This window comes from Rhincodon typus, chromosome 5 (genome assembly GCF_021869965.1).
Source record: "Rhincodon typus isolate 14 chromosome 5, sRhiTyp1.1, whole genome shotgun sequence".
NCBI classification, from domain to species: Eukaryota; Metazoa; Chordata; class Chondrichthyes; order Orectolobiformes; family Rhincodontidae; genus Rhincodon; species Rhincodon typus.
This window is the reverse complement of record NC_063336.1, coordinates 16,419,413-16,444,514: the sequence shown is the minus strand read 5'-3', so window position 1 is coordinate 16,444,514 and position 25,102 is coordinate 16,419,413. Positions and strand designations below refer to the sequence as shown.

The 25,102-nt window shown below is 43.6% G+C and overlaps 1 protein-coding gene across 1 annotated transcript in view; it reads right to left on the bottom strand.

Annotated features, from left to right (window-relative positions):
• anapc1 (anaphase promoting complex subunit 1) overlaps nucleotides 1–25,102 on the bottom strand; it is a 199,978-nt gene that overhangs the window by 34,691 nt on the left and 140,185 nt on the right. Inside the window, 3 exon segments of the mRNA XM_048596681.1 lie at nucleotides 1,400–1,477; nucleotides 21,718–21,835; nucleotides 23,985–24,071. Coding sequence (XP_048452638.1) covers nucleotides 1,400–1,477; nucleotides 21,718–21,835; nucleotides 23,985–24,071 — 283 coding nt within the window.

Genomic DNA, 25,102 nt, shown 5'->3' with positions numbered 1-25,102 from the left:
AACAAGGTGCAGGGCTGGATGAACACAGCAGGCCAAGCAGCATCATAGGAGCAGAGAGGCTGACGTTTCGGGCCTAGACCCTTCATCAGAAAAGGGGGAGGGGAAGGGGGTTTTGAAATAAATAGGGAGAGAGTGGGAGGCGGATAGAAGAGGGATAGAGGAGAGGATAGGTGGAGAGGAAACAGACAGGTAAAAGAGGCGGGGATGGGGCCAGGAAAGGTGAGTGTAGGTAGGGAGTTAGGAAGGGGATAGGTCAGTCCAGGGAGGACGGACAGGTCAAGGGGGCGGGATGAGGTTGGTCGGTAGGAGATGGAGGTGCGGCTTGAGGTGGGAGGAGGGGATAGGTGGGAGGAAGAACAGGTTAGGGAGGCAGGGACGAGTTGGACTGGTTTTGGGATGCGGTGGGGGGAGGGGAGATTTTGAAACTTGTGAAATCCACATTGATACCATTGGGCTGCAGGGTTCCCAAGCGGAATATGAGTTGCTGTTCCTGCAACCTTCGGGTGGCATCGTTGTGGCACTGCAGGAGGCCCAGGATGGACATGTCGTCTGAGGAATGGGAGGGGGAGTTGAAATGGTTCGCGACTGGGAGGTGCAGTTGTTTATTGCGAACCGAGTGTAGGTGTTCTGCAAAGCGATCCCTGAGCCTCCGCTTGGTTTCCCCGATGTAGAGGAGGCCACAACGGGTACAGCGGATGCAGTATACCACATTGGCAGATGTGCAGGTGAACATCTGCTTGATGTGGAAAGTCTTCTTGGGGCCTGGGATGGGGGTGAGGGAGGAGGTATGGGGGCAGGTGTAGCACTTCCTGCGGTTGCAGGGAAAAGTGCCGGGTGTAGTGGGGCTGGAGGGGAGTGTGGAGCGGACAAGGGAGTCACGGAGAGAGTGGTCCCTCCGGAAAGCAGATAAGGGTGGGGAGGGAAAGATGTCTTTGGTGGTGGGGTCGGATTGCAGATGGCGGAAGTGTCGGAGGATGATGCGTTGGATCCGGAGGTTGGTGGGGTGGTATGTGAGGATGAGGGGGATTCCCTGGACTGACCTATCCCCTCCCTAACTCCCCACCTACACTCACCTTTACTGGCTCCATCCCCGCCTCTTCGACCTGTCTGTTTCCTCTCCACCTATCCTCTCCTCTATCCATCTTCTATCCGCCTCCCACTCTCTCCCTATTTATTTCAGAACCCCCTTCCCCTCCTGCTTTTCTGATGAAGGGTCTAGGCCCGAAACGTCTGCCTTTCTGCTCCTATGATGCTGCTTGGCCTGCTGCGTTCATCCAGCTCTGCACCTTGTTGTCTCGGATTCTCCAGCATCTGCAGTTCCTACTATCTCTGATTCTATATTACTTTAGGTTTCATACCGGAAAGTTGTTAGGTTTAATCTTTACTTCCAATACTCTACCTCTTTTAGTAAGTGCAATTCAGGAAGAAGGCTTGGTGCCATAAGGTTTACTGTCATTTCCTCACACCATTGAGAAGCCTAAAACAAAAACAAAGATACGAATCTTTTAGTGAAGTACCTGAACGGCAGTTTTCAATGATATTCCATTTCTCCTTCCCCGCAACAATAACCAACTTGTACTCGGGTCATACTTTTAACATAATAAAGCAGGCAAGACACTTCACAGGCATGTTATCAAATAACATCAGAGTCAAATAAGAGATGTAGGGCAATCACACTAAAGGTTTGGTCAGAGAGATAGGTTTAAGGGGTCTTAAAGAAAGGGAGAGAGTTCAAGGAGGACAGAGGTTTAGGCAGGGATTTCTCTAGCTAGTACATTGGCAGCTGAAGCTTCAGAGAAACTGTCAGCCTTCCTTTGGCCCGAGAAAGTGAATGGCTCCCGGAAGAATGCGAGTAAAATGAAGATCCTTGGTTCCGACAGCATTTCTTGAACAGATTTTTCCTTTATGCAGCTTGCGGCTGGTGCTGCTTAGGGTCAGGCCAGCTATTCTCACACGATTACACAGTTCTCAGTGCAGTCTCTATGCATACTTGAGGAGAGTGGCAAATCGGGAGCAGGAGGTCGATGGCCCTAACATTACCCCAAGGGATTGAAGACAGTGGCACCACACTTGATGGCCAACTAGACCAACATTCATTCCCTGCAAGCCTAGAGCATCACTTGGGTTCCTGCAGTTTAACATTCTGGCCCCTCCACCCTTCCCCACTTCCCCAGGTGGACCTGCACCCCTGGCCAGACAGATTTTGCACTTTGGTCAGACAGGCTTCTACTTTTGCTCAACTTACTGAACTGTGGCCATCATGGCACGTTATAGATCATGTTCAGCAGGTATAGTATTTTGCTCGCTGCATGCCTCTTAAATGCAGTTGTGAATCTGAAGGCACGTATCGCACGCTAGCTGAGATCTTAATTGGGAAGGGGCATTTAATTCTGGTAAATTAAACTGCCTTTCAATGAGCATGCTCTCTATGCAAATACACTCGAAGGGCCTTCTTGAAAAGAGATGATGTGGAGGTTTTCTGGCTTGCCAGTCAGTCAGCAGCTGAGACCCCCTTCCTCTCCGTAAAATCCGACCAAAGTCGTGTTTGGATTTGTGTCTTCCCTCACCATCTCACTAATCTGACAACGAGGGGGGCACGCGATTGCAGAGAGTACGGGAAGATGCAGAGATGGTTGTTGCAGCTTGGTTGATCGCTTCCTTCACTCTACACCTCTTGGCCCTTTTCAAAGCATGTGTGTAATACTCGAGTTGCTCAATGTGGAAACATCTTTCCTCTCCATGCTGGTTTTCAGCATATGGCTATGCATGCACACAGTAGAATGAAGATGGGCTTCGCAACCAGCTCCAACCAGCAGAAGCTCAACCAGTTTAATCAGAAAAGACACCGACATCTTGCCATCAATCCAACTGCTCGATGAAAGACATGTCAAAATGTATTCTGAACAATCATTCTGCATTTGACACACTGTCTTAGAATTTCAGTTTAAAAACAAACAATAACTCCCACAGTCAAGAATGGCATCTGTTACATGAAAATCTAATTCCTGTGCGTGATTATTTTCCTTCAAGCAAATGCAAGTGAAGACTGGTATCTTGAGTTTTCAACTCTTTTAGATATCACTTCTGTGACCTTGCTCCAGAGATACATAACTAAGTTTCATATACTTGACATGTAATGCATCTTCCCCCATCCTCCAGCTGTCTTACTTCCTCAAAAAATTCTATGCTGCTTGCCAAGCACAATCATTTCAATCCTTCTGAAAGTTGGGGGGACTAATTCTAACTATTTTCTCATCTCAAGGAACGTGGCAATCTCAGCCTTAAAGACTTTAAAATGTTCCCAACCACAGACGCGAAGTAACGGGGCTGTACTTATCCAAATTAGTTCTTTTGAAGAATGAGCACTGCATTGGCCGCTCTCCAGTTCTCCAGCAAATAATCAAAGGGCTTATAAAATATTAACTTCCAGGGCCTTTGCAATTCCCACTCTTCATCATTCAGGATTTGAGGATACATTCAGTCAGGCTCTGGCACATTGCCTTCTCTTGGCTTAACTAATGTGCTTCAAAAGTCACTTCTATTCGTCATGATATCACTCAGCCACTTGAGGATACACTTCCTCCCCAGTATCTTTCTCAGCAAAAACTGGGGCAAAGTCTAAGCAAATACCTTTCACGTGGGCACAAAAATGTGAGGTTCTTACACTGCAAAAGAACACTGGTGCTTCCAACCACAACTTGGAAAAACTGAAGAATGGTTGATCTCTTTGGACAGAAGTTATTTTACTCATTATACAGTAACATAGCTAATCCCAGGGGATGCAATGGCTTTGTGGTATTGTCTCTGGATTAGTAGTGCAGTCACCAGGAGATGTTGTGGGGACCCAGATTCAAACAGACAACAGAGTTTAAATTTAAGAAAAATCTGGAATTCAAGCCTAATGTTGACCATGAAACCATTATCAATTGTTGTAAAAACCTGAAACAAAAACAGACGTTGCTCGAAAAGCTTAGCAGGTCTGGCAGCATCTGTGGAGAGAAATCAGAGTTAACATTTCGGGTCTGGTGACCCTTCCAAAGACCTGAGGTAAAAATGGGTCCCCACCTGAAATGTCAGCTTTCCTGTTCCTCTGATGCTGTCTGGCCTGCTGTGTTCCTCCAGCTGCACACTGTGTTATCTGAGGTAAAAACCCACCTGGTTCATGAATGTCTTTTTTGACAGAAGGGAAATTGTCATTCTTCCCTGTTCTACATGTCACTCCAGAGCAACAGTCAAGTGGTTCACTTTGAACTGCCCTCTCCAACAGCCTAGCATTCCATTGTATCAACTGTTGGAAAGTCTCATGAAAGGAATGAAACCGGATGGATCACCTGGCATTGACAAAGGCACTGAAAACAACACAGTCCTGTCAACCCTGCAAAGTTCTCCTTCTTAAAATGTAGGGTCAATATAGTACCGAAATTGAGACAGCTGTCTCAGAGACTAGTCAAGCAACAGCCTGACATCGTTATACTCATAGAATCGCACCTTACACACAGAAAACACAATTACCATTCGAGGATATGTCCTGTCCTACTGTCCTCCCCCAGCAGAGGGGGCGGCACAGTGGTATATAGTCGGGAGGGAGTTGCCCTGGGAGTCCTCAACATTGATTCTGGACCCCATGAAGTCTCATGGCATCACATCAAACATAGGCAAGGAAGCCTCCTGTTGGTTACAATGCACCATCCTCTCTTGGCTGATATTGAACACTGCTTTGAGAAATCACTGAGGGTGGCAACACAGAAACATAGAAGATTGAAGCAGGAGGAGGCTATTCAGCCCTTTGACCCTGCTCTGCCATTCTTGACAATCATGGCTGATCATCCAACTCAAAAGCCTAATGCTGCTTTCTCCCTACATCCTTTGATCCCATTCACCCCAAGTGCTATATCTAGTCACCTCTTGCATACATTCAATGTTTTGGCATCAACTGCTTCCTGTGGTAATGAATTCCACAGGCTCACCACTCTTTGGGTGAAGAAATGTCTCCTTGTCTCCGTCCTAAATGGTCTACCCCGAATCCTCATATTGTGACACCCACCATCGGGAACATCCTCCCTGCATCGATCCTGTCTAGTCCTGTTAGAATTTTATAAGTCTCTTTGAGATCCTTGCTCATTCATCCGAACTCTAGCGAAAACAATCCCAACTAGTCAATCTCTCTTCATATGTCAGAGCTGCCATCCCCAGAATCAGCCTGGTAAACCTTCCCTGCACTCCCTCAAGAGCATCCTTCCTCAGAAAAGGAGACTAAATTGCATACAATATTCCATGTGTGGTCTCACCAAGGCCCTGTATAACTGCAACAACACATCCCTGCTCCTGTACTTGAAACCTCTCGCAATGAAGGCCAACATACCACTTGCCTTCTTTACCGCCTGCTGCCACCTACATGCTTACTTTCAGTGACTGGTGTACAACGACGCATAGGGCCCGCTGCATACTCCCCTCTCCCAATTTACAGCCATTCAGGTAGAAATCTGCCTTCTTGTTTTTGCTTCTGAAGCGAATAATCTCACATTTATCCAAATTATACTGTATCTACCATTGATTTGCTCACTCACCCAACCTGTCAAGATCATGCTGAAGGATCTCTGCATCCTCGTCACAGTTCACCCTCCCACCCAACCTGGTATCACCTGCAAACTTGGAGATGTTACATTTTGTTCCTTCATCCAAATCATTAATATATATTGTGAATAGCTGGGGTTCCACCATTGATCCCTGTGGCATCACACTGCCAATTTGAAAAGGACCCATTAATTCCTACTCTTTGCTGCCTCTCTGCCAACCAGTTTCCTATCCATCCCAATACACTTCCCCAATTCTATGCGCTTTAAACTTGCACATTAATCTCTTATGTGGGACTTTGTCAAAAGCTTTCTGAAAGTTCAAATATACCACTTCGACTGGCTCCCCCTTGTCAACTCTACTAGTTATATCTTCATAGAATTCCAACAGATTCGTCAAGCATAATTTCCCCTTCATAAATCTGTGCTGACTCTGTCTGTTCCTGCCACTGCTTTCTAAATGCTCTGCTATAAAATCCTTGACAATGGATTTGAGAATTTTCCCCACTACCAACGTTAGGCTTACTGATCTATAATTCCCTGTTTTCTCACTACCTCCCTTTTGAATACTGGAATGACATTAGCCACCCTCCAATCTGCAGAGACTGTTCCAGAATCTATAGAATCCTGGAAGATGACCAATGCATCCACTATTTCTAGAGCTACTTCCTTAAGTAGTCTGGGAAGCAGATTATCAGGCCCTGGGGATTTATTGGCTTTCAATCCCAAGAACTTTCCCAGCACCATTTCTCTACTAATATTGATCTCCTTCAGTTCTTCCCTCTCACTAAATCTTGCATCCTCCAACAATTCTGGTATCTGATTTGTGTCCTCTTTTGTGAAGAAAGAACCAAAGTATGTATTCAGTTCTTCAGCCATTTCTTTGTCCCCTATTATACATTCCCCTGTTTCTGTCTGTAGGGGACCTACATTTGTCTTTACCAATTTCTTTCTCTTCATGTACCTATAAAAACTCTTAGTGTCAGTCTTTACGTTCCCTTCAAGCTTACTTTCACACTCTATTATCTCCTTCCCTTTCTTTATCAATCCCTTGGTCCTTCTTTGCTGAATTCTAAACTGCTCCCAATCCTCAGACATATTATTTTTCTTGGCCAATCTATGTGCTTCTTCCTTGGATCAGATACGATCTCTTATTTCCTTTGTAAACCATGGATTGGCTCTCTTACGTATTTTGCTTTTGCGACAGACAAGAATAAACAGCTGTTGCAGTACCCCCATGTGTTCCTTGAACATTTGCCATTGCCTATCTACTGTCATCCCTTTAAGTAACTCTCCCCAATCTATCAAGGCCACCCCTCATATCCTCATAGTTTCCTTTATTAAGGTTCAGCACCCTAGTTTCCGAATCAACAACCTTATTCTCCATCTTAATAAAAATGTTCTATCACGTTATGGTTGCTCTTCCCCAAGGGGCCTCGCACAGCTAGATTGGCAATGATTTCCTTTTTATTACACAACACCCAGTTGAAAATGGCCTGCTCTCTCGTTGGTACCTCCACATATTGGTCAAGAAAACCATCCTGTAAACACTGCAGGAATTCTTCCTCTACAGCACAGAATCTACTCTGGGTGGGGGATTTCACTGTCGACATTCCGACTGGCTTGGCAGCAGCGCTACTGATCAAGCTGGGTGAGTCCGAATGCATATAGCTGCTAGTTTGGGTCTGCGCAGGTGGTGAAGAGACCAACGAGAGGGAAATACAAACCTGACCTCATTCTCACCAATCTGCCAGCTGCAGATGTATCTGTCCATGACAATATCGGTAAGAGTGACCACCACACAGTCCTTGTGGAGACAAAGTTCTGCCTTCACATTGAGAATACCTTCACTGTGTTGTGTGGCACTATCACCGTGCTTATTAGGAAAGACTTCAAACAGATCTACCAACACAAGACCGGCCATCCAATAGGCACTGTGGGTCATCAACAGCAGCAGAATTGTACCCCAGCACAGCCTGTAACCTCATGGGCCTGACATATCCGTCACTCAATCATTACCATCAAGCCAGGGGATCAGCCTTGGTTCAATGGAGATCGCAGCAAGGCATGACAGGAGCAGCACTAAAAATGAGGTGTCACCCCGGTGAAGTTACAAAACTGGATTACTTGCTTGCCACACAGGATAAGCAGCAAGTGATAGACACAGCTGAGTGATCCCACAACCAATGGATCAGATCTAAGCTCTGCATTCCTGCCACATCCAGCTGTGCATGCTGGTGGATAACAACTCACTGGAGGCGGAGGAGGCTCCACAAATATACCCACCCTCAATGATGGAAGAGCCCAGCGCAACAGTGCAAAACGTAAGGCTGAAGCATTTGTAGCAATCTTCGCCCAGAAGTGGAAAATGAACGATTCAGTCTGGCCTCCTCCAGTGATCCCTACCATTACAGATACCAGTCTTCAGCCAATTCGATTCACTCCACATGATATCAAGAAACGGTTGGCGACACCGGATACTGCAAAGGCTACAGGCCTTGACAACATTTGGCAGTAGTACTGAAGACTCATGCTCCAGAACTTGTACAGGTACAACACTGGCATCTAGCCGACACGTGTAAAATTGCCCAGGTATGTCTGTATATAAGAAGCAGGACAAATCCACCTCGGCCAATTACTGCCCCATCAGTCTTCTCTTGATCTTCAGTAAAGTGATGGAAGGTGTCATAAACAGTGCTATCAAGCAGCACCTGCTCAGTGACGCCCAGTTTTGGTTCCGCCAGGGCCACTCAGCTCTTGACCTCATTACAGCCTTGGTTCAAGCATGGACAGGAGAGCTGAATTCCAGAGATGACGTGAGGGGTGATGCTTTTGACATTGAGGCTGACAGTGACATCAGAGATCCCTAGCAAAATTGGAGTCAATGGGAATTGGGGGAAAAGTCTCCACCGTTTATAGTCATATATGGCACACGGGAAGATGGTTGTGGGTGGTGAAGGTCTGTCATCTCAGCTCCAGGACATCTCTGCAGGAATTCCTCGAGTTAGTGTCCTAGGTCCAGCCTTTACCAGCTACGTCACCAATGATGTTCCCTCCATTATAACATCAGAAATGGAGATGTTCAACGATGATTGCACAAGATTCAATGCCATTTGCGACTCCTCAGATACTGAAGCAATTCATGGCTAAGTGCAGCAAGACCTGGGCAATATCTTGTGCAAAGACTTGTGCTGACAAATGGAAAGTAATATTGGTACCACACAAGTGCCATAGAATCCCTACAGCCCTCAACCTAACGAGTCCACACCAACCCTCCAAAGAGTATTCTACCCAGACCCAACCCTTTACCCATTTCACATGGCTAACACACCTAACCTACACATTCCTGAACACTATGAGTAATTTAGTTTGGCCAATTCATCTAACTTGCGCATCTTTGGACTGTGGGGGGAAACTAGAGCACCCAGCAGAAACCCATGCAGACACGGGGAGAACGTGCAAACTCCACACAGACGGTTGCCCAAGGATGGGATCGAACACGAGTCCCTGGTGCAGTGAGGCAGTAGTGCTAACCACTGTGTCACTGTGCTGCCAGATAATGACCATCTCCAAACAGAGAGAACCTAACCATCGCCTCTTGACAGTTAACTGCAATACAATCATTGTAATGTTCCAATATCAATATCTTGGGGGTTACCAACAACCAGAAAATGAACTGTAATAGCCATATAATTACAGTGGCTACAAAAGCAGGTCAGTGGCTAGGAATCCTGACTCCCCAAAGCCTGTCCACCATCTACAAGAGTCAAGTCAGGAGTGTGACGGAATACTCCCCCATTGCCTGGATGAGTGCAGCTCCAATAACACACAAAAAGCTTGACACCATTTCTACAAACATTCACATGCTCAGTAATAGCAGTGCGCGTACTATCTACAAGACGTACTGCAGAAATTCACCAAAGATCCTAGGACAGCACCTTTCAAACCTATGACCCTGTCCATCTACAAGGACAAGGGCAGCGGATGGAGGCAAAAAACTGCAGATGGTGGAATCCAAGATAGACAAACAGGAGGCTGGAAGAACACAGCAGGCCAGGCAGCATCTGGAGGGAGCTGGGCCTAATTCTTCGGAACAACACGACCTGCAAGTGTCCCTCGAAGCCACTCACCATCCTGACTTGGAAGTATATCGCCATTCCTTCACTGTTACTGAGTTAAAATCCTGAAACTAACCCCCTTAGGACATTGTGGGTTTACCTATGGCACACGGACTTCAATAGTTCAAGAAGCCAGCTCACCACCACTTTCTCAAGGGCAACCAAGGAAGGACTATAAATACTGGCTCAGACAGTGACACCCACAGTCTATGAATGAACAAAAGAAAAGTAGCATTTTACAGTAGTTTTGAATTGCTCAAGAAAGTCTATAAACGAAAAGTGTTAAAACCGAGATGGATGTTGGATAGAGCAGTAGATTGTTCTTTCAGCTCAGGATCCAGGGTTTCAACCTAAAATTGTGATAGGGAGAGATTTCTTTTCCCGAGGGCTGTGGATCCTATGGAATTATTTACTAAGTACGCTATAGGTGCTCCATTAGGTTTACGGCCGAGGTAGATCGGTCTCTCAGAGAATCGAAGGATATGGGAAGCCAAAGTAAAATGTAACTGAGACAGAAGATCAGCCATGGTCACACTGAACAACACAGCAGATTCAAGGGACTTTAATAAATCATCAACTGCTGCTCCTTCAGCAAACATCCTGATTGGCTAATATAATAAATGCCTCCTTTGTTGGAGAGAGAGAGAGAGAAAAAGAGAGAGAGAAAGAAAGAGAGAGAAAGAAAGAGAGAGAGAGAGTGAGAGAAAGAGAGAGAGAGTGAGACATTATCATATTCGTGTAGGAAAACCTATAAATAGCTAAAATGCTTCATGAATGGTCTTTTTCAGGTTGAAGTTAAGGTACGTTGTGTACCATATCTACTGTACCCGTGGTAAACAGTACTTGACCTAGTAATGCTCAAAGCTAATTCTGGCAACAAAAAAGTTGAACAGTATCCATTTCAACCAGGACTGACGTTCCTTAACTGAGGACAGAAAGCCCTCAAAATATTATTCTAAAAAGAACGCAATTATAATTAGAGGTTCTTCAATTGCAATCACAGTGAAAACCTCCAATGCATTTTCCTTCTCCCAACTTAAATTTAATTGCCGTGCCCCTCTCATTGTTCTACCTGGCATCAGCTAACCTGAGAGGTTATTGAACCTGGAACCTTTTTTGTGCTCTGTGGCTCAGCTGTTCAGGTTGCTAAATACAGCTGATCTTACATAGTATTTAACACATAATAAGTCCTCATGAAAATCCCACATTGCATGCATATTAGTTTTTCTGTTTTTATTCTTTCACATGATTTAAGTGGCACTGGCAAAGCCAGCCATTGTTAGTCGTCTGTAAAAGCCCTTAAGCTGAGTGGCTTTCTAGGCAATTTGAGAGGGCATTAAGAGTTAACTACATTGCTGCAGTTCTGGGACCGCTTGTAGGCCAGACCAGGTAAGGATGGCAGATTTCCTTCCCTAAAGGAGATTAGTGAACCATATTTATTTTAATTCATTTTCTTCCCTCGTGTTCTCTCCTAAAAGGATATTTTTTCCTGTCATCTGTCAAGTTGCAATCATTCACGTAAAAGCTTCCCAGTAATTGCTGACAATCGTGGGATCTAAGCTCAAGTCTATTTTTGAGCCTGATTTGTAGACCTGGATCACTGAACGGTCATTAAGATAGACTGGATGGTCTTCACTTTCCAAAACTGCGGCCACTAGTTCTAGTGCCTGAACAACCATCCCAGGCCAGGTTAACTCACTCAAAGCGGATTGGGTACTGAATTTCAGAATGTCTTCATTCACAGGAAGACACCAGAACCATCGTTACCAGACTTTTCTCCCTCTCTCCAGATGCTGAATGGTCTGCTGAACATCTCTAGTCTTTAAAAACCAAAAGACCTGCAGATGCTGGAAATAGGAAAAAAAAAACAGAAATTGCTGGAAAGGCTCAGCAGGTCTGGCAGCATCTGTGGAGAAAAATCAGAGTTAATGTTTCAGGTCCAGCGACCCTTCCTCAGAATATCGGATTCCAGAGGCTTTAATCATCGACTGCTGATCCTATTGCATACTGATTTGCTAATACAATAAATGCCTCCTATGTGGGCAACGAGACTTCTGAAAGCGTTGGAACCAGCTTGACAGAGATCCAAAATGCCTCAGATTCTGGGAAAGGGTCACTGAACCTGAAACATTAAATCTGATTTCTCTCCACAGATACTGCCAGACCTGCTGAGCCTTTCTAGCAATTTCTGCTTTCATCTCTAGTCCTTTCTGTTTATAAAACTATTCTGACTTGAAAGTGAAGGAATTTACAACTTTCCAAGTTCCAGTGAGGAATGGTGAAGTTACTTGAGAATTCCTCAGACTGCATCTTTGACATGTGGGGGCTGGATTTATCCAAATCACCCTTACTTGCAATTACGGGGTGTGTGTGTAAATTTCTTAGGATCTAATGCTGCAGGAGGGCTGTGATCTGTCACTTACATAACGTTAACTGAGTGAAAATGCCAATCTATTTCCTTTTTTTTTAAACTCGGTGCTTCCAAAATTGCTGTGTTGAGCAGAACCTAATTCATGTATGACTTATGAAACAAGCTCACTTCACATCTTTGTCTCCAATGCACTTCAAGTACAATGCAAACAAGTCAGTGAGGAAGTGACCCTTCAGAAAGGTACTGAATCTAAATTTCGGGAGGTAATTCCCATCCTGTAGAAACGCAAATACATCGGCTTGTGCAGCAAATGCCTTGTTGCGCAGCTTCTTAAGGCCATAAGACATTGGAGTTGAAGTAGGCCATTAGGCCCTTCGAATCTGCGCCACCATTTAGTCAGATTGTGGCAGAGTTGATAATTCTCAACTCCATTTCCCTGCCTTTTCCCAATAGCCTGAATTCCCTTACTGGCTAAAAATCTCTCAATCTCAGTCTCAGTCTTGAATATATTTAATGACCTAGCCTCTATTGTTCTTTGCAATATAACATTCCACAGACTCAGTATCCTCTGCTGGAAGAACATCCTCCTCATCTCTTACCTAACTTGGCAACACCTTACTCTGAGATCATGCCCTCTGGTCCAAGACTCTAGACATAAGGTAACAACCTCTCTGTATCCACCCTGTCAAGCCCCCTAATAATCCTATACGTTCACTTCAGAGAGTTATCGATATCTATAACATAGAAAAAGGCCCTTTGGCCTATCACACCCATGCCAGTCAAAAATAATCACCAAACTATTCTAGTCCTGTTTAATTCCAAAATGGTTACCACTCATTCTTCTAAACTCCAATGAGGACAAGCCCAACCTACTCAACCTCTCCTCATAAGACAGTTCCCCCCCACCCCCATTCCTGGATCAGACTAGTGAACCCTCACTGGGATGCCTCCAATGCCAGTATAGCTTTCCTTAGATAAGAGGGCCAAAACTAAACAGCTGAAATACTGTGAACAGTGCTTTGTATAGTTTTAGTAAAACTTCCCTGTTTTTATACCCCTGTCCTTTTGAAATAAAGGCCAACATTCCTTTTTCTTCTCTTTTGCCTCCTGAACTTACCTCCTAGCTTTTTAGTAATTCATGGACAAGGGCCCCAAAACCCTTCTGAGGTATAGCCTTTCTGTAGCCTTTCTCCTTCTAAATAATATTTAGGTCCTTGATCCCTGTCAAAATGCATAATCTCACCTTACATTCTAACAAGCTTTTGCACACGTACTTAACTTGCTTAAATCCCTCTGCAGACACTTTGTGTCATCCTCACCATTCACCTTCCCAACTATTTTTACAAATGTGGATGTAGTAAATTCATTTCCATCAAGCTGGTCATTAATGCATGCTGTAAAAAATTGTGGCCCCAGCACTGATCCTGGTGTTATTCCACTAGTTACAGGTTACTATCCTGAAAATGTCCCTTATCCCAACTCTGTGCTCTATTAGTTAGCCAATGCTTCATCTATATTAATATACTAGCCCTGACATACAGTCACAGAGTCATACATACGGAAACAGGCCCTTCAGTCCAACCAGTCCACGTCAAACATAATCCCAAACTAATCCAGTCCCAACTGCCCTTATCCCTCCAAATATTTCCTATTCATGTATCCATCCAAATGTCTTTTAAATGTTGTAATCGTACCCACATCCACCACTTCCTCAGGAAGTTCATTCCATATGCAAACCACCCTCCATGTAAAAGATTTGCCTAAGTCTTTTTTAAATTTCTCTCCTCTCAACTTAAAAATGTGCCCCCCTTAGTCTTGAAATTCCCCAACTTAGGGAAATGACAACTACCATCAAATCTATCTATAACTCTCATTATTTTATAAACTTCTATCAAGTCACCTTGCAACCTCCTATGCTCCAGTGAAAAATGTCCCAGCCTATCCAGCCATTCTTTATAACTTAAACCTTCCGTACCCTGCAACATCCTGGTAAATCTCTTCTGAACACTCTCCAGCTTGATAATATCCTTCCTATAATTGGGCAACCAGAACTGGACACAGTATTCCAGAAGAGGCCTCACCAATGTCCTGTACAACCTCAACATAACGTCCAAACTCCTATACTCAAAGGACTGAGCAATAAAGGCAAATGTGCCAAATGCCTTTTTAACCACCCTGTCAGTATGTAATGGAAACTTTAAAGAATTATGCACCTGCACCCCAGGTCGCTCTGTTCGACAACACGACCCAAGGCCCTACCATGATTTGCATAAGTTCTATCCTTGTTTGTTATACCCAAGTGCAATACCTCGCATTTATCCAGATTGAACTCCATCTGCCATTTTTCAGCCCATTGACCCATTTCATCAAGATCCCTTTGTAATCTTAGAAAACCTTCTTCACTGTCTACAATGCCACCAATTTTGGTGTCATCTGCAAACTTACTAACCATGTCTTCTTCATTCCCATCCAAATCATATATATAAATGACAAACAAAAGAGGACCCAGAACCCATCCCTATAGAACACCGCTGGTCACAGACCTCCAGTCCGAAAAACAACCTTCCACCATTACTCTGTGCCCTGCTGTTAAACCAATTATGTATCCAGTTGGCAAGCTCACCCTGAATCCCATGTGACCTAACTTTATTAATTAGTCTACCATGCGAAACCTTGGCAAAGGCTTTACTAAAATCCAAATAAACGTCTACTGCTCTATCTACGTCTACTACTTCCTCAAAAAGCTCATTCAAGTTTGTGAGGCACAAGTTTCCTTGCACAAAGCCATGCTGACTATCCCTAATCAGTTGTCTAATGTGTGATGACTTGTCAAACGCTTTTTGGAAATCCAAACATATAACATTACCGGCTTCCCTTCATCTGTCTGCTTGTTACCTCCTCAAAAGATTCTAAAAAAACTGTTAGGGGTGATTGGCCCTGCATGAAACCATACTGACTCTGCTTGTTTACATCATGTATTTCTAAATGCTCTGCTAATGCATCCTTTACAATAGACTAACATTTTCACAATGACAGACGTTAAGATACATAGCCTCTTAGTTGCCTGGTCTTTCATCTCCTTCCTTTTTATGAGTAACAAAGTGAGAACTGATGGGTCTCTAGCAAGGGACAATTGCAGAGCTGGGCAAAGAAGTGGCAGATGGAATTCAACCCAGAAAATTGTGAAGTGATTCATTTTGAAAGGTCAAATTTGAATGCAGAATATAGGGTTAGTGGCAGGATTCTTGGCAGTGTGGAGGAACAGAGGGATCTTGGGGTCCATGTCCATAGATCCCACAAAGTTGCTACCCAAGTTGATAGGGTTGTAAAGAAGGCGTATGGTGTGTTGACTTTCATTGGCAGGGGAATTGAGTTTAAGAGCCGTGAGGTTATGCTGCAGCTCTACAAAACCCTGGTTAGACCACACTTGGAATATTGTGTTCAGTTCTGGTCACCTCATTATAGGAAGGATATGGAAGCTTTAGAGAGGGTGCAGAGGAGATTTACCAGGATACTGCCTGGACTGGAGGGCAGGTCTTATGAGGAGAGGTTGAGGGAGCTAGGGCTTTTTTCATTGGAGCAAAGAAGGATGAGAGGTGACTTGATAGAGGTGTACAAGATGATGAGAGGTATAAATAGAGTGGATAGTCAGAGACTTTTCCCCAGGGCGGAAATAACTATTACAAGGGGGCATAATTTTAAGGTGTTTGGAGGAAGGTCTAGGGGAGATGTCAGAGGTAGGTTCTTCACACAGAGAATGGTGGGCGTGTGAAATGCACTGCCGGCACTGGTAGTGGAATCAGATACTTTAGAGACTTTTAAGTGACTCTTGGTTAGGCACATGGAGGGTAGTAAAATGTACGGTATGCAGGGTAGTTTGATCTTAGGTCGGCACAACATCATGGGCCGAAGGGCCTATACTGTGCTGTACTGTTCTATGTTCTATATTACGAAAAGAGGTGAGGAGTGGAGCAGGGAATGAATCTTGGTGAAATAGCGTAGGACGGGGAATGAACGTTTCAATGTATAAGACGGTGCAATTGTGCACAATATGCTGCTCCTTTCCTGGAAATCACTGAGTGTTGCACATAGTAACAGCTTCACAGCAGGCGTCATTGCCCGCAGGGGGATAGTGAGAGTAGCATAAAGGTGAGAAAAGAGTCAAGGAGCAAAAAATAAGAGGTTGACTAAATGTGTGCACTGTCTCAACAATAGTCTTGGAGGACAACAGAAGTGAGCATGAAAATTACACAAAAGGGAAAATTATTCTTTTCAGTTGCTCTTGATCTCTTGAAGTTATGCTTCGATGTTCATGTGGCCTAACCTCAGTCAGGAAAGGAAGTGACTCCTAACCATTCAGAGCTCCACAAATGGTGGAAGTGCCTTCCAAAAGGGGATTTACACAGTAAATTCATAAAACCTCGAAGCTGGTTATCTCACTTCCCCTCAGAACAGCAGCTCCACAGAGGAAGCTGTGAAAACTCATCTTTAGGGGAAACCAGAGCGTGAAGATTTCAGTACTGATCTCACCCAGCAATCCAACACTGCAATGTTTTGTGGCTACCCAGCTGGCACTTTTTAGTGCAACACTTGATGGCGTGTCGATATTGGGATCAGCACCAGATATGTAATACTGCAGCATGAAAATATTTCACAGTATAACTACAACAAGGAAACCTCTGCATTCACTGCACATTGGCGTCCCCAAAAAACTTGTGGTACTGAAAGAACAAAGGAACTAAAGTTAGCATGTAATCAGCAAGACTCTGCTAATAGCAACACGTCTCTTCTGATTGTGCATAGGACACAATAGTTATCGGAACCCATGTTTTCTGAGGGAAGGGTTTACATCTGTGGAGCTGCTGTGCTCAGAAAATTTGAGGAAACCATCACGAGGTGCTCCACACTGACAGTATATCAACCAATGAATAGTACAGAACATAAAAATAGAAACAGGAGTAGGAGTATGCCATTCAGTCTTTCAAGACTGAATCCCACGATTCAAAAGGATCATGGCTGATCTGTTCCAAGCCTCGCTCCTATCAGCTCCTCATTGTCTCCAACTCCCTGATATTTCAACAGTCCATCTCCCTCCTCTTTAAATACTTCCAGTGACCTAGCCTCTACAGCTGTCCAAGGTGGAGAATTTCTCACTCACAAAGGAAATTCTTTGGCATCTGAGTTATAAGTGAGTGTTCCCTTATTCTGTAACTATATTCCTTAGTTTGAGATTCCCCCCAGTTAGTGGAAACATCTTCTCAACATCTCCCATGTCAAGCACCCCCTTAGAATCTTGGACAAAAACAAAAAAAACTACAGATGTTAGGAATCTGTAAGAGAAACACAAAGTGCTGGAGAACATCAGCAGGGCTGGCAGCATCTGTAGAGTGAAAAGCAGAGTCAATACTTCGAGTCCAGTGACCCTTCATCAGAGCTGAAAGTAGTGAAAAAGGGTGGTATTTATGCTGACGATGGGGTCGGGAGAGTGAATAGAGAATATGGAGACACCACCCAGGGAGAGATTATGTTTTAATAAGGCATATTATTTTTCTCATCGTCATAGGAACGTACAGCACAGGAGGCAATCATTTTAATCTAGCAATATGAACAGTACGTTGTCTTATATTTGAGTGACTGATGAAAATATCATTCTCAAAATTAAAAACAGTAAGATACTGCTTGAACTTGGTCATAAGATACTCAGTTGGAGTTTGCTTTCTTCTGTTGGCTTGGAACTATTTTCCCAAATTGGTCCAACTGACTACAAAAACAACTATCCTGGACAACATTGCTAGTTTTAGTCATGGAGATATTATTATTTTAATTTTTTTGTTTGCTCATGGAATGCGGGTGTCACTGGTAGGGGCAGTATTTAATACCCATCTCCAATTTCCCTTGAGCTGAATGGCTTGCTAGGCCATTTCAGAGGCAGTTAAAAGTGGAAAGATCTTGTTCTTTTTATTTTTGTGCCTTTTAAAACTGTTCGCTGAAATGAGGAATACTGGTTTTGAAACCCAGGGATTTACAAGGATGCTTGCATGTTTTGAAAGTAAGGAATTTTGATACCTACTGCGAACCCTCTTTGTGTAATTGTGCAGGCAAACTGGGTCCGTCACAAGTGAAACTAATTGGCTTGTGGACTGTTGACCAATTATTAATGAAAAAGGTCCTCTGCCTGGTAACAAGGTGATTGGTTGTCAGTTGAATAGCTTGTGCTTTGGGCAGGGTAAAGAGATGCGAGTGACCATAAAAACATAAGAACAAGGAGCATAAATGTGCAATCAGCCCTTGAAGTCTGCTCCATCATTTAATACAATCATGGCTGATCTCATGTTGGCCTCAACTCCACATTTCTGCCCATTCGTCATAAACCTTCAATCCATTACTAACTAAAAATCTGTCTATCTCCCCTTTAAATTGACCAGAAGAGGAACTATCAGTTTTGCATCAGAGAAAAAAAACCACTCTTAGTTCCTGCAATAAGCCACTTTAAACATGAAGAAAATCAGCTTATCTTTCCTTTAGCAGATGCTGCAAATTGTGACTTTCAACTCAATAGGTACCATAGGGTTTGGTGCTGGGTCCTTTGTTGTTTGTAGCATACATTAATGATCTAGACATGAATGCAGATGGTTTGATGAGTAAGTTCGCAGATAGCATGAAAATTGATGGTGTGGTAAAGAGTGAGGAGGAAAGCAATAGATTACAGGATGGCGTAGATGTGCTGGTGAAATCCTGCGAAGTGTGACAAGGATTGACAAGGCAAAAAAGAGTACACATTAAATGATAGGAGCCTGGGGAAGTACAGAGGATCAGAAGGACTTTAATGTGCATGTCCATAATGTTGTGACTCACTGGTATCCTAGCACTGATCTGTGAGGTACCCCACTAGCCACTGCCTGCCATTTAGAAAGAGACCTGTTTATTCCCACTCTTTGTTTCCTCTCTGCCCATCATTGTTCCATCCATCTCATGGCACCACCCCAACCCCATGCACTAATTTTATGCACAAATCTCACGTGAGATTTAGTCAAAAGCCTTCTGAATGTCCAAATAAACTGGCTCCCCTTTGTCATCCTCAAAGAATTCTACTGGATTTGTCAAGCATGATTTCCTTTTCGTAAATCCACGCTGACTCTGTCCAATCCCACCACCGTTTTCCAAATGCTCAGCTATTAGTTATTTTATAGTGGCCCATAGCATTTTCCCTACTACCAATGTCAGTCTGACTGGTCTATAATTCCCAGTTTTCTCTCTGACTCACTTCTTGAATAGAGGGGGAATGTGTGCTACCCTCCGATCTGTAGGAACTGTTTCAGAGTTTATAGAATTTTGGAAGTTAACCTTCAATGCATCCACTGTTTTTAGGGCTACTTCTTTAAGCACTCTGGGGCCTGGGGATTTATCAACCTTCAATCCCATCAATTTTCTCGACACCTTTTCCTGACTAACTTTCAGCATCTTTCCCTCAGCATCTCCCTGTCACGACACCCTGTGTGCCCCAACATTTCTGGTATATTTATGGTGCCCTTCTTTATGAACTCAGAGCCAAAGTGCATACTTAGTTGGTCAGTCACTCTTTGTTCTCATTTTAAATTCCCTTTTCCTGACATTTGTGTTCACCAATATTTTTCGCTTCGCATACATATAGAAACTTTAACACTCAGTTTTTACGTTCCTCTCAGACTTACTCTCATACTCTACTCTCCCCTTCTTAATCAGTCTCTTTGTTCACCTTGATGAATTTTAAACTGCTCCCACTCAAGTCTGTTGTTTTTCATTCTGGTCAATTTGAATGTAGTAAAGATGCAACAACAACGTAAGTTGTCACTGGAAGAAATTTAGGTGTTCTCACGGTCTTGGCAACACTCATCTGCCAACCAAAATCATCAAAAAAAAACTGTTTGTTGATTGTTGTTGGTGAGAATTTGCCTTTTTTGCCCTGTAACAGCAGGTCATTGTCTTTTCAATTCCAAACCTAAGAGATTCGTGAATATCAAGGACCTGTATCAAGAGTCTAAATGGAAGAAGGTTTAGTGTCAAAGGAAATCAGGTGCTGGACTTGCTTGTGATGGTTTAACGATTTACTTTTCCAGGTTCTGTTACAATGGCAAACAGGAACTCAAGGCAGCGATAGGCTCTGGGGTAGGAACGTTCAACACCAATTGCCTTTCAAAGTCCTGGATGTCAACGACTACATACATACATACACATACACACACACACACACACACACACACACACAGTTTGGACAAATCATGAGTATAACTTTTGCCCTATCTCCTTGTATGTTTTTGAACTAAGGTCAACTAAACAAATGTATTCAGTAACCTTCATGTTCACTTCCTTATATTTATAGCTCTGCGTTTTAGATTCCCCAGAAGAGGAAATGTCCTCTCTACAGCTACCCATTAAAATTCCATAACTTTAAAGACCTGGATCAAGCCATCTCTCAGCCTTCTCTTTTCTAGAGATGGTGAGCCAACAAAATAATCTTGTGAACCAAACATCAGCAAATTGAAAGGACCATGGATTGACAAAAAGCGTGGGAAGATGCCCTTTGGTTACTTATGCTGTGGATCACCATAGTTCTGGCTCATTTCACACAGCCCGGTTGGCCATAATATTGAGTTTCTGGAATACTCCTCCCCAGGGGAAGTCCATTCATGTCTTTGAGGGGGAGACTCATATGAGAACAATGTAGATGAGAAGCATATCCTGAAAGTGGATGTGAATTAAGCGTTCCCACAGCAAGGGCTGGTTGTACAAAATCATGTTTATTTAAAGGTTAGAACTTCCTTTGTTAGAATTTGAAAAAGTTCCTAATGCTCCTCAGGGATACCAATACATTGCATTTCAATGGTCTCCAAGTGGGTACAGCTTGAAGAATCAAAGAATCGCAGACTTGCTGCAGTGCAGACACAGGCCATTCAGCCTATTGTAGCTGTACTGGCTCTTCAAATGAGCATCATTACTGAGTGCCAATCGCCTGGACTTTTCCCTATACCCCTGCATATTATTTTTATCTGAGTAATCATTCAATACCACCCTTAAATATTAGTTTTAATGATTCCAGTGTGGTTTCGGTGATATTGTGGGACTCATCTTTGACATTTGCAGAGAACCAGAGTCATCACTGGGGGTGGTGGGAGGAGGGCAGGACTGGGTGCTGCCTTCAGTTGGCACAAAATTCACCAGCGGTTGTGGGAAATATTCCTTTGGTGGTTGTGCCATCTGACACCATGAGTTTTGGGAGCATGACTGAAATATTTCAGTCCTCAGTGCAATGCAATGCTGGCACTTCCTTCGCAATATGCACGTGCTCTGGAGCACCTCATGTGGCTTAGCTGTATTTCTTTGGCTGATATACTCAGTACAAGATATGTATGCACAAGGCTGAGTGATTGGAGTACAGTCATTCCTTAGAGGCAGGCATTACAGCCACAGACAAGCTGGCAAGTGGCTATTATCATTTACAGGATCAGACTGTCAAATAGTTGACCGTGAACACGAGCAGTAAAGAGTGACAATGTCCCTCACATTTCGCTTTTTTTTTGGTGGAATTGGTTTGCTCATGCATTAGGTGCAAATTCGGAAATGAAGAAAGTCATATCCAATCGCTTAGTTCATGCTTTGATTATAAACAATCACGTACCTTATAAGTAACCTTGATGAGGGCATAACATGGAGTGTTTGTATCCACATCAACGGGCACTAGGAGACGTGGCTCAGCAGCAAGCACATACAAATGTCTCAGTGCCTGAAGGTGATATCTGCACATAAAAGAAAAATGCAATGACTCAACCTTCAAGGTCTCCAAGGCCTCAGCCAAGTATTACATTCCCAAATATTTCCCTTGCGTATTACGCGCCCCCACACTTCTTCTGCTTGACATTTTCTGAAAACAGAATGTCCTTTCAATAAGCAATCACTTGTTCAGTTCTAAAACAACCAAGGTCAGACGGAGGTCAAAACATAATAGTTAAAGGAGAATATCCTGTTCTTCTGGGAGTTTCTATCTTGACTTTTGAAGGATATTTTTCCCTGTACTTTTTCCTGGTTTGTCAGACAATGCAGCACTTGTGACAGGAAAAGAATCCACAAATATTTTCTGATTTTAAGCCACTCCTCTGGAGACCCAGTATGAAATCCTGACAGCATCATTTGTGTTCTTTTTCACTGTTTCTCTACAAACGTACATACATAAACATTCCAAAATGGACAGAAATGAAAACGTAATCCCAGATGAGAGTGTGGGTAATAAGAAAACTGCAGAGATAACTGAGTTAATGTTTGCTCCAGAGGTCTACAAACGTGCTCAAGAGAAAGGGACACTCTCCCGGATGTTTCCTTTGAGAATGACACAGGAAACTGAAAACGGAAAGGTCAGACTGATGGGGAAAGGAGTAGACATCGAGCCAGAAGCAGACCTTGATAATACTTGGCAGACCGTGAAAAGAAAGAAAGTCCACCTAAGCCACCTATCAATTCGTTCTGGACAATGTTGTGAAGTCTAAACCACGAGGAGTAAATACAGTCAATGCAATTTGCTATCTCACAGTTACAATGTGATGTGGAAAGATGTAAATGAACAGGGGTTCCATGAATCATATCATTGAATTTTATAGGACGGCAGTCTTCCTTTTGAATATCTGTCCAAGTTGGTCCATAATTTATTCCAGGTAATCAGAACAACCCTCTGGTGAACATCTTCAGCAAATTTTGCATGCATTTCTTTGGCCAACTGTTTTAAATATATGACCTCTAGTTACCAACTTGCAAATAGTTTCTCACCACTTGCTCTACCAAAATCCTTCAATATTGAACACCTCTATCTCTTTTCCTGCTACGTTCACATACAGAAGTACCAAGGGAAATGGAGTAAAGATAGAAAAAGATTTTTTCAAAGGGACAAGAGCAAAGCTGAAACAATGAGTTGTCAAGGGACAGGCCTGTTTGCATTATTCTGGGCTGGGCAGAGAAATAGGCTGGATGAGGTTGGAATAAAATTAGAGGAATTGGAGAAAAGATCAGGGGCTCTCTCGGAAATGATGGCATGTTATTCAGTGGGAATAACACATTCCAGAGAAATAGAAGAATTAAAGTGAATTCATTTCTGTTTGACTGCAAGCAGCTCCTTCCACCAGACAAAGCAGTAACTCAGTCAAGGGCACTGGAACAGAGAGGATGGAGAGCTTCAAGCTCAACATGGAGACAGATTAGCGTCAGAGGAATGGAGATGGCTACAGTTCTCAATGAAAGTGCAAGATGCCTGATGAAGGTAGGAGAACCTGGAGAGAGGAATAGTAGAATCAGATTCAAGGTAGACTCCTGGGGGAGAAAATACACAGCAAGGCATAATTGATGGAGCAGCACCTCAAGGTTGGAAGTAGGTAAGGTGTGTGCTTTAAGAGGTGACACTGCGGAGGGCAATTTTTTCATAATGAAGCAGGAAGAGGTAGGGTAATGTTTGAAAACCTATCATGTCTGGGCAGCGATGGAATTAGGTCTTTCAAGAATCAGGGCATTTTTGGATAAAATATGTAGCATTCACGGTAAAACTAACTAAGACTAGAAATTGACAGCTTCAATTATTCTTTTCATGGGACACAGACAACAATTGTTGCCCAAACCAAATTGCTCCTTTAGTGAGTGGTTTGTTCAGTATTTCAGAGGGCAGTTAAGATTGTAAGTCAGAGCAGAAATGGCAAATTACTTTGCTGAAAGGAAAGATTTTTATTTTATGATCACCACTATATCCAATTCCAGATGTTTTTGATGTTGATTTAAATAACCCCAACTGCTATGGGAGGATTTGAACCTCTGTCCCCTATGGCATTAGTCCGACTGTTCAGTGACATTCTCACTGCACCATCATCTTCCTTCCTTCTTCGGCCCCTATCTGTACAAGGATGCACTCACCTATTATCAGTGCTGTGTGCTGGGAACCGTGGATAAAGGGCACAAAGAAGAGCTGCAATTGCAGAGTTGGATGTGCACAATGAATACCTATAATAGAGATTGAAAGGGTTAAGTTAAAGCACAAATTAAGACAGTTTAGGAAGACTCATCCCTTTACAAAACGAATGTTAAAAGCAAGCGAGCAGAACCCACAAATTATACCAATTTCAGTCACGTAAAAAAGCACGTGGGCGGGGTTTTACATCACAGTTGCGGCTCCACAGTACCTTCACCCCATCATCTCCTTTCTGCGTGTAATTTGTTAAACCATTGGAAGGGTGAGTCACCGCCTGAGGTGTAGAGGGATGTGGTAAGAGGAGGTGGCTGTGGTAAGTGAGATGGGGCAGGTAGGCAGGGTGGGTGGGACGAGTCACATTCAGTGAGCAGAAAGTGAGGGTCAGGGAGGACTATGAAGTGATTAAATGAAGCAGCGAGAGGACGGGTGATTAGGTGGGTTGGCTAACAGAGAGTTTAAGTGCAAGGGAGATGTGTGCGTGGTGGGTGAACTGGGTAACTGGATGGATGCACGGGGGCTGGGTTTGCTGGAGGCAGACTAGTGGGCGACTCAGGAATGGTAGAGCCAAACCAGGTGGATGGAATTTGGGAAGAGTGACATGGATGGGGCAATTTGATGGGCGAGGTAGGGATGGATGGACGGCAGAATGGAGCTGTCAGATGCAGGGAGTTTATGAGGAGGTGAGCAAATGTGTGGGCACATTAGAATGGGCAGTTCAAGAAAGTGAATGACATTAGATTCACATTTAAAGCACGGTTTGCCTAATGCATGCACAATTATGAATCCTTCAGATTTAACAATCAGTACTAATTTACTTCAGTTGTGCTGTATGGAAAACTAGTAAAATTAGGACAGTTTACCAGTCAAACATATACACAGTCCTGCAATTGCTTTCTTTCTCTCCAATTGTTCATCCCTCTTTTACCTGGAAGGCAGCAATTCATTCCATGGCACTTGGCCACGACAGAAAGATGCCTTTTACCACTCTGCCCAAGTGACCATTCTTGTCAGTGAGCTATTTGACTGTGTGAAGCATCACAACCATACCTGATGCCTGCAAATG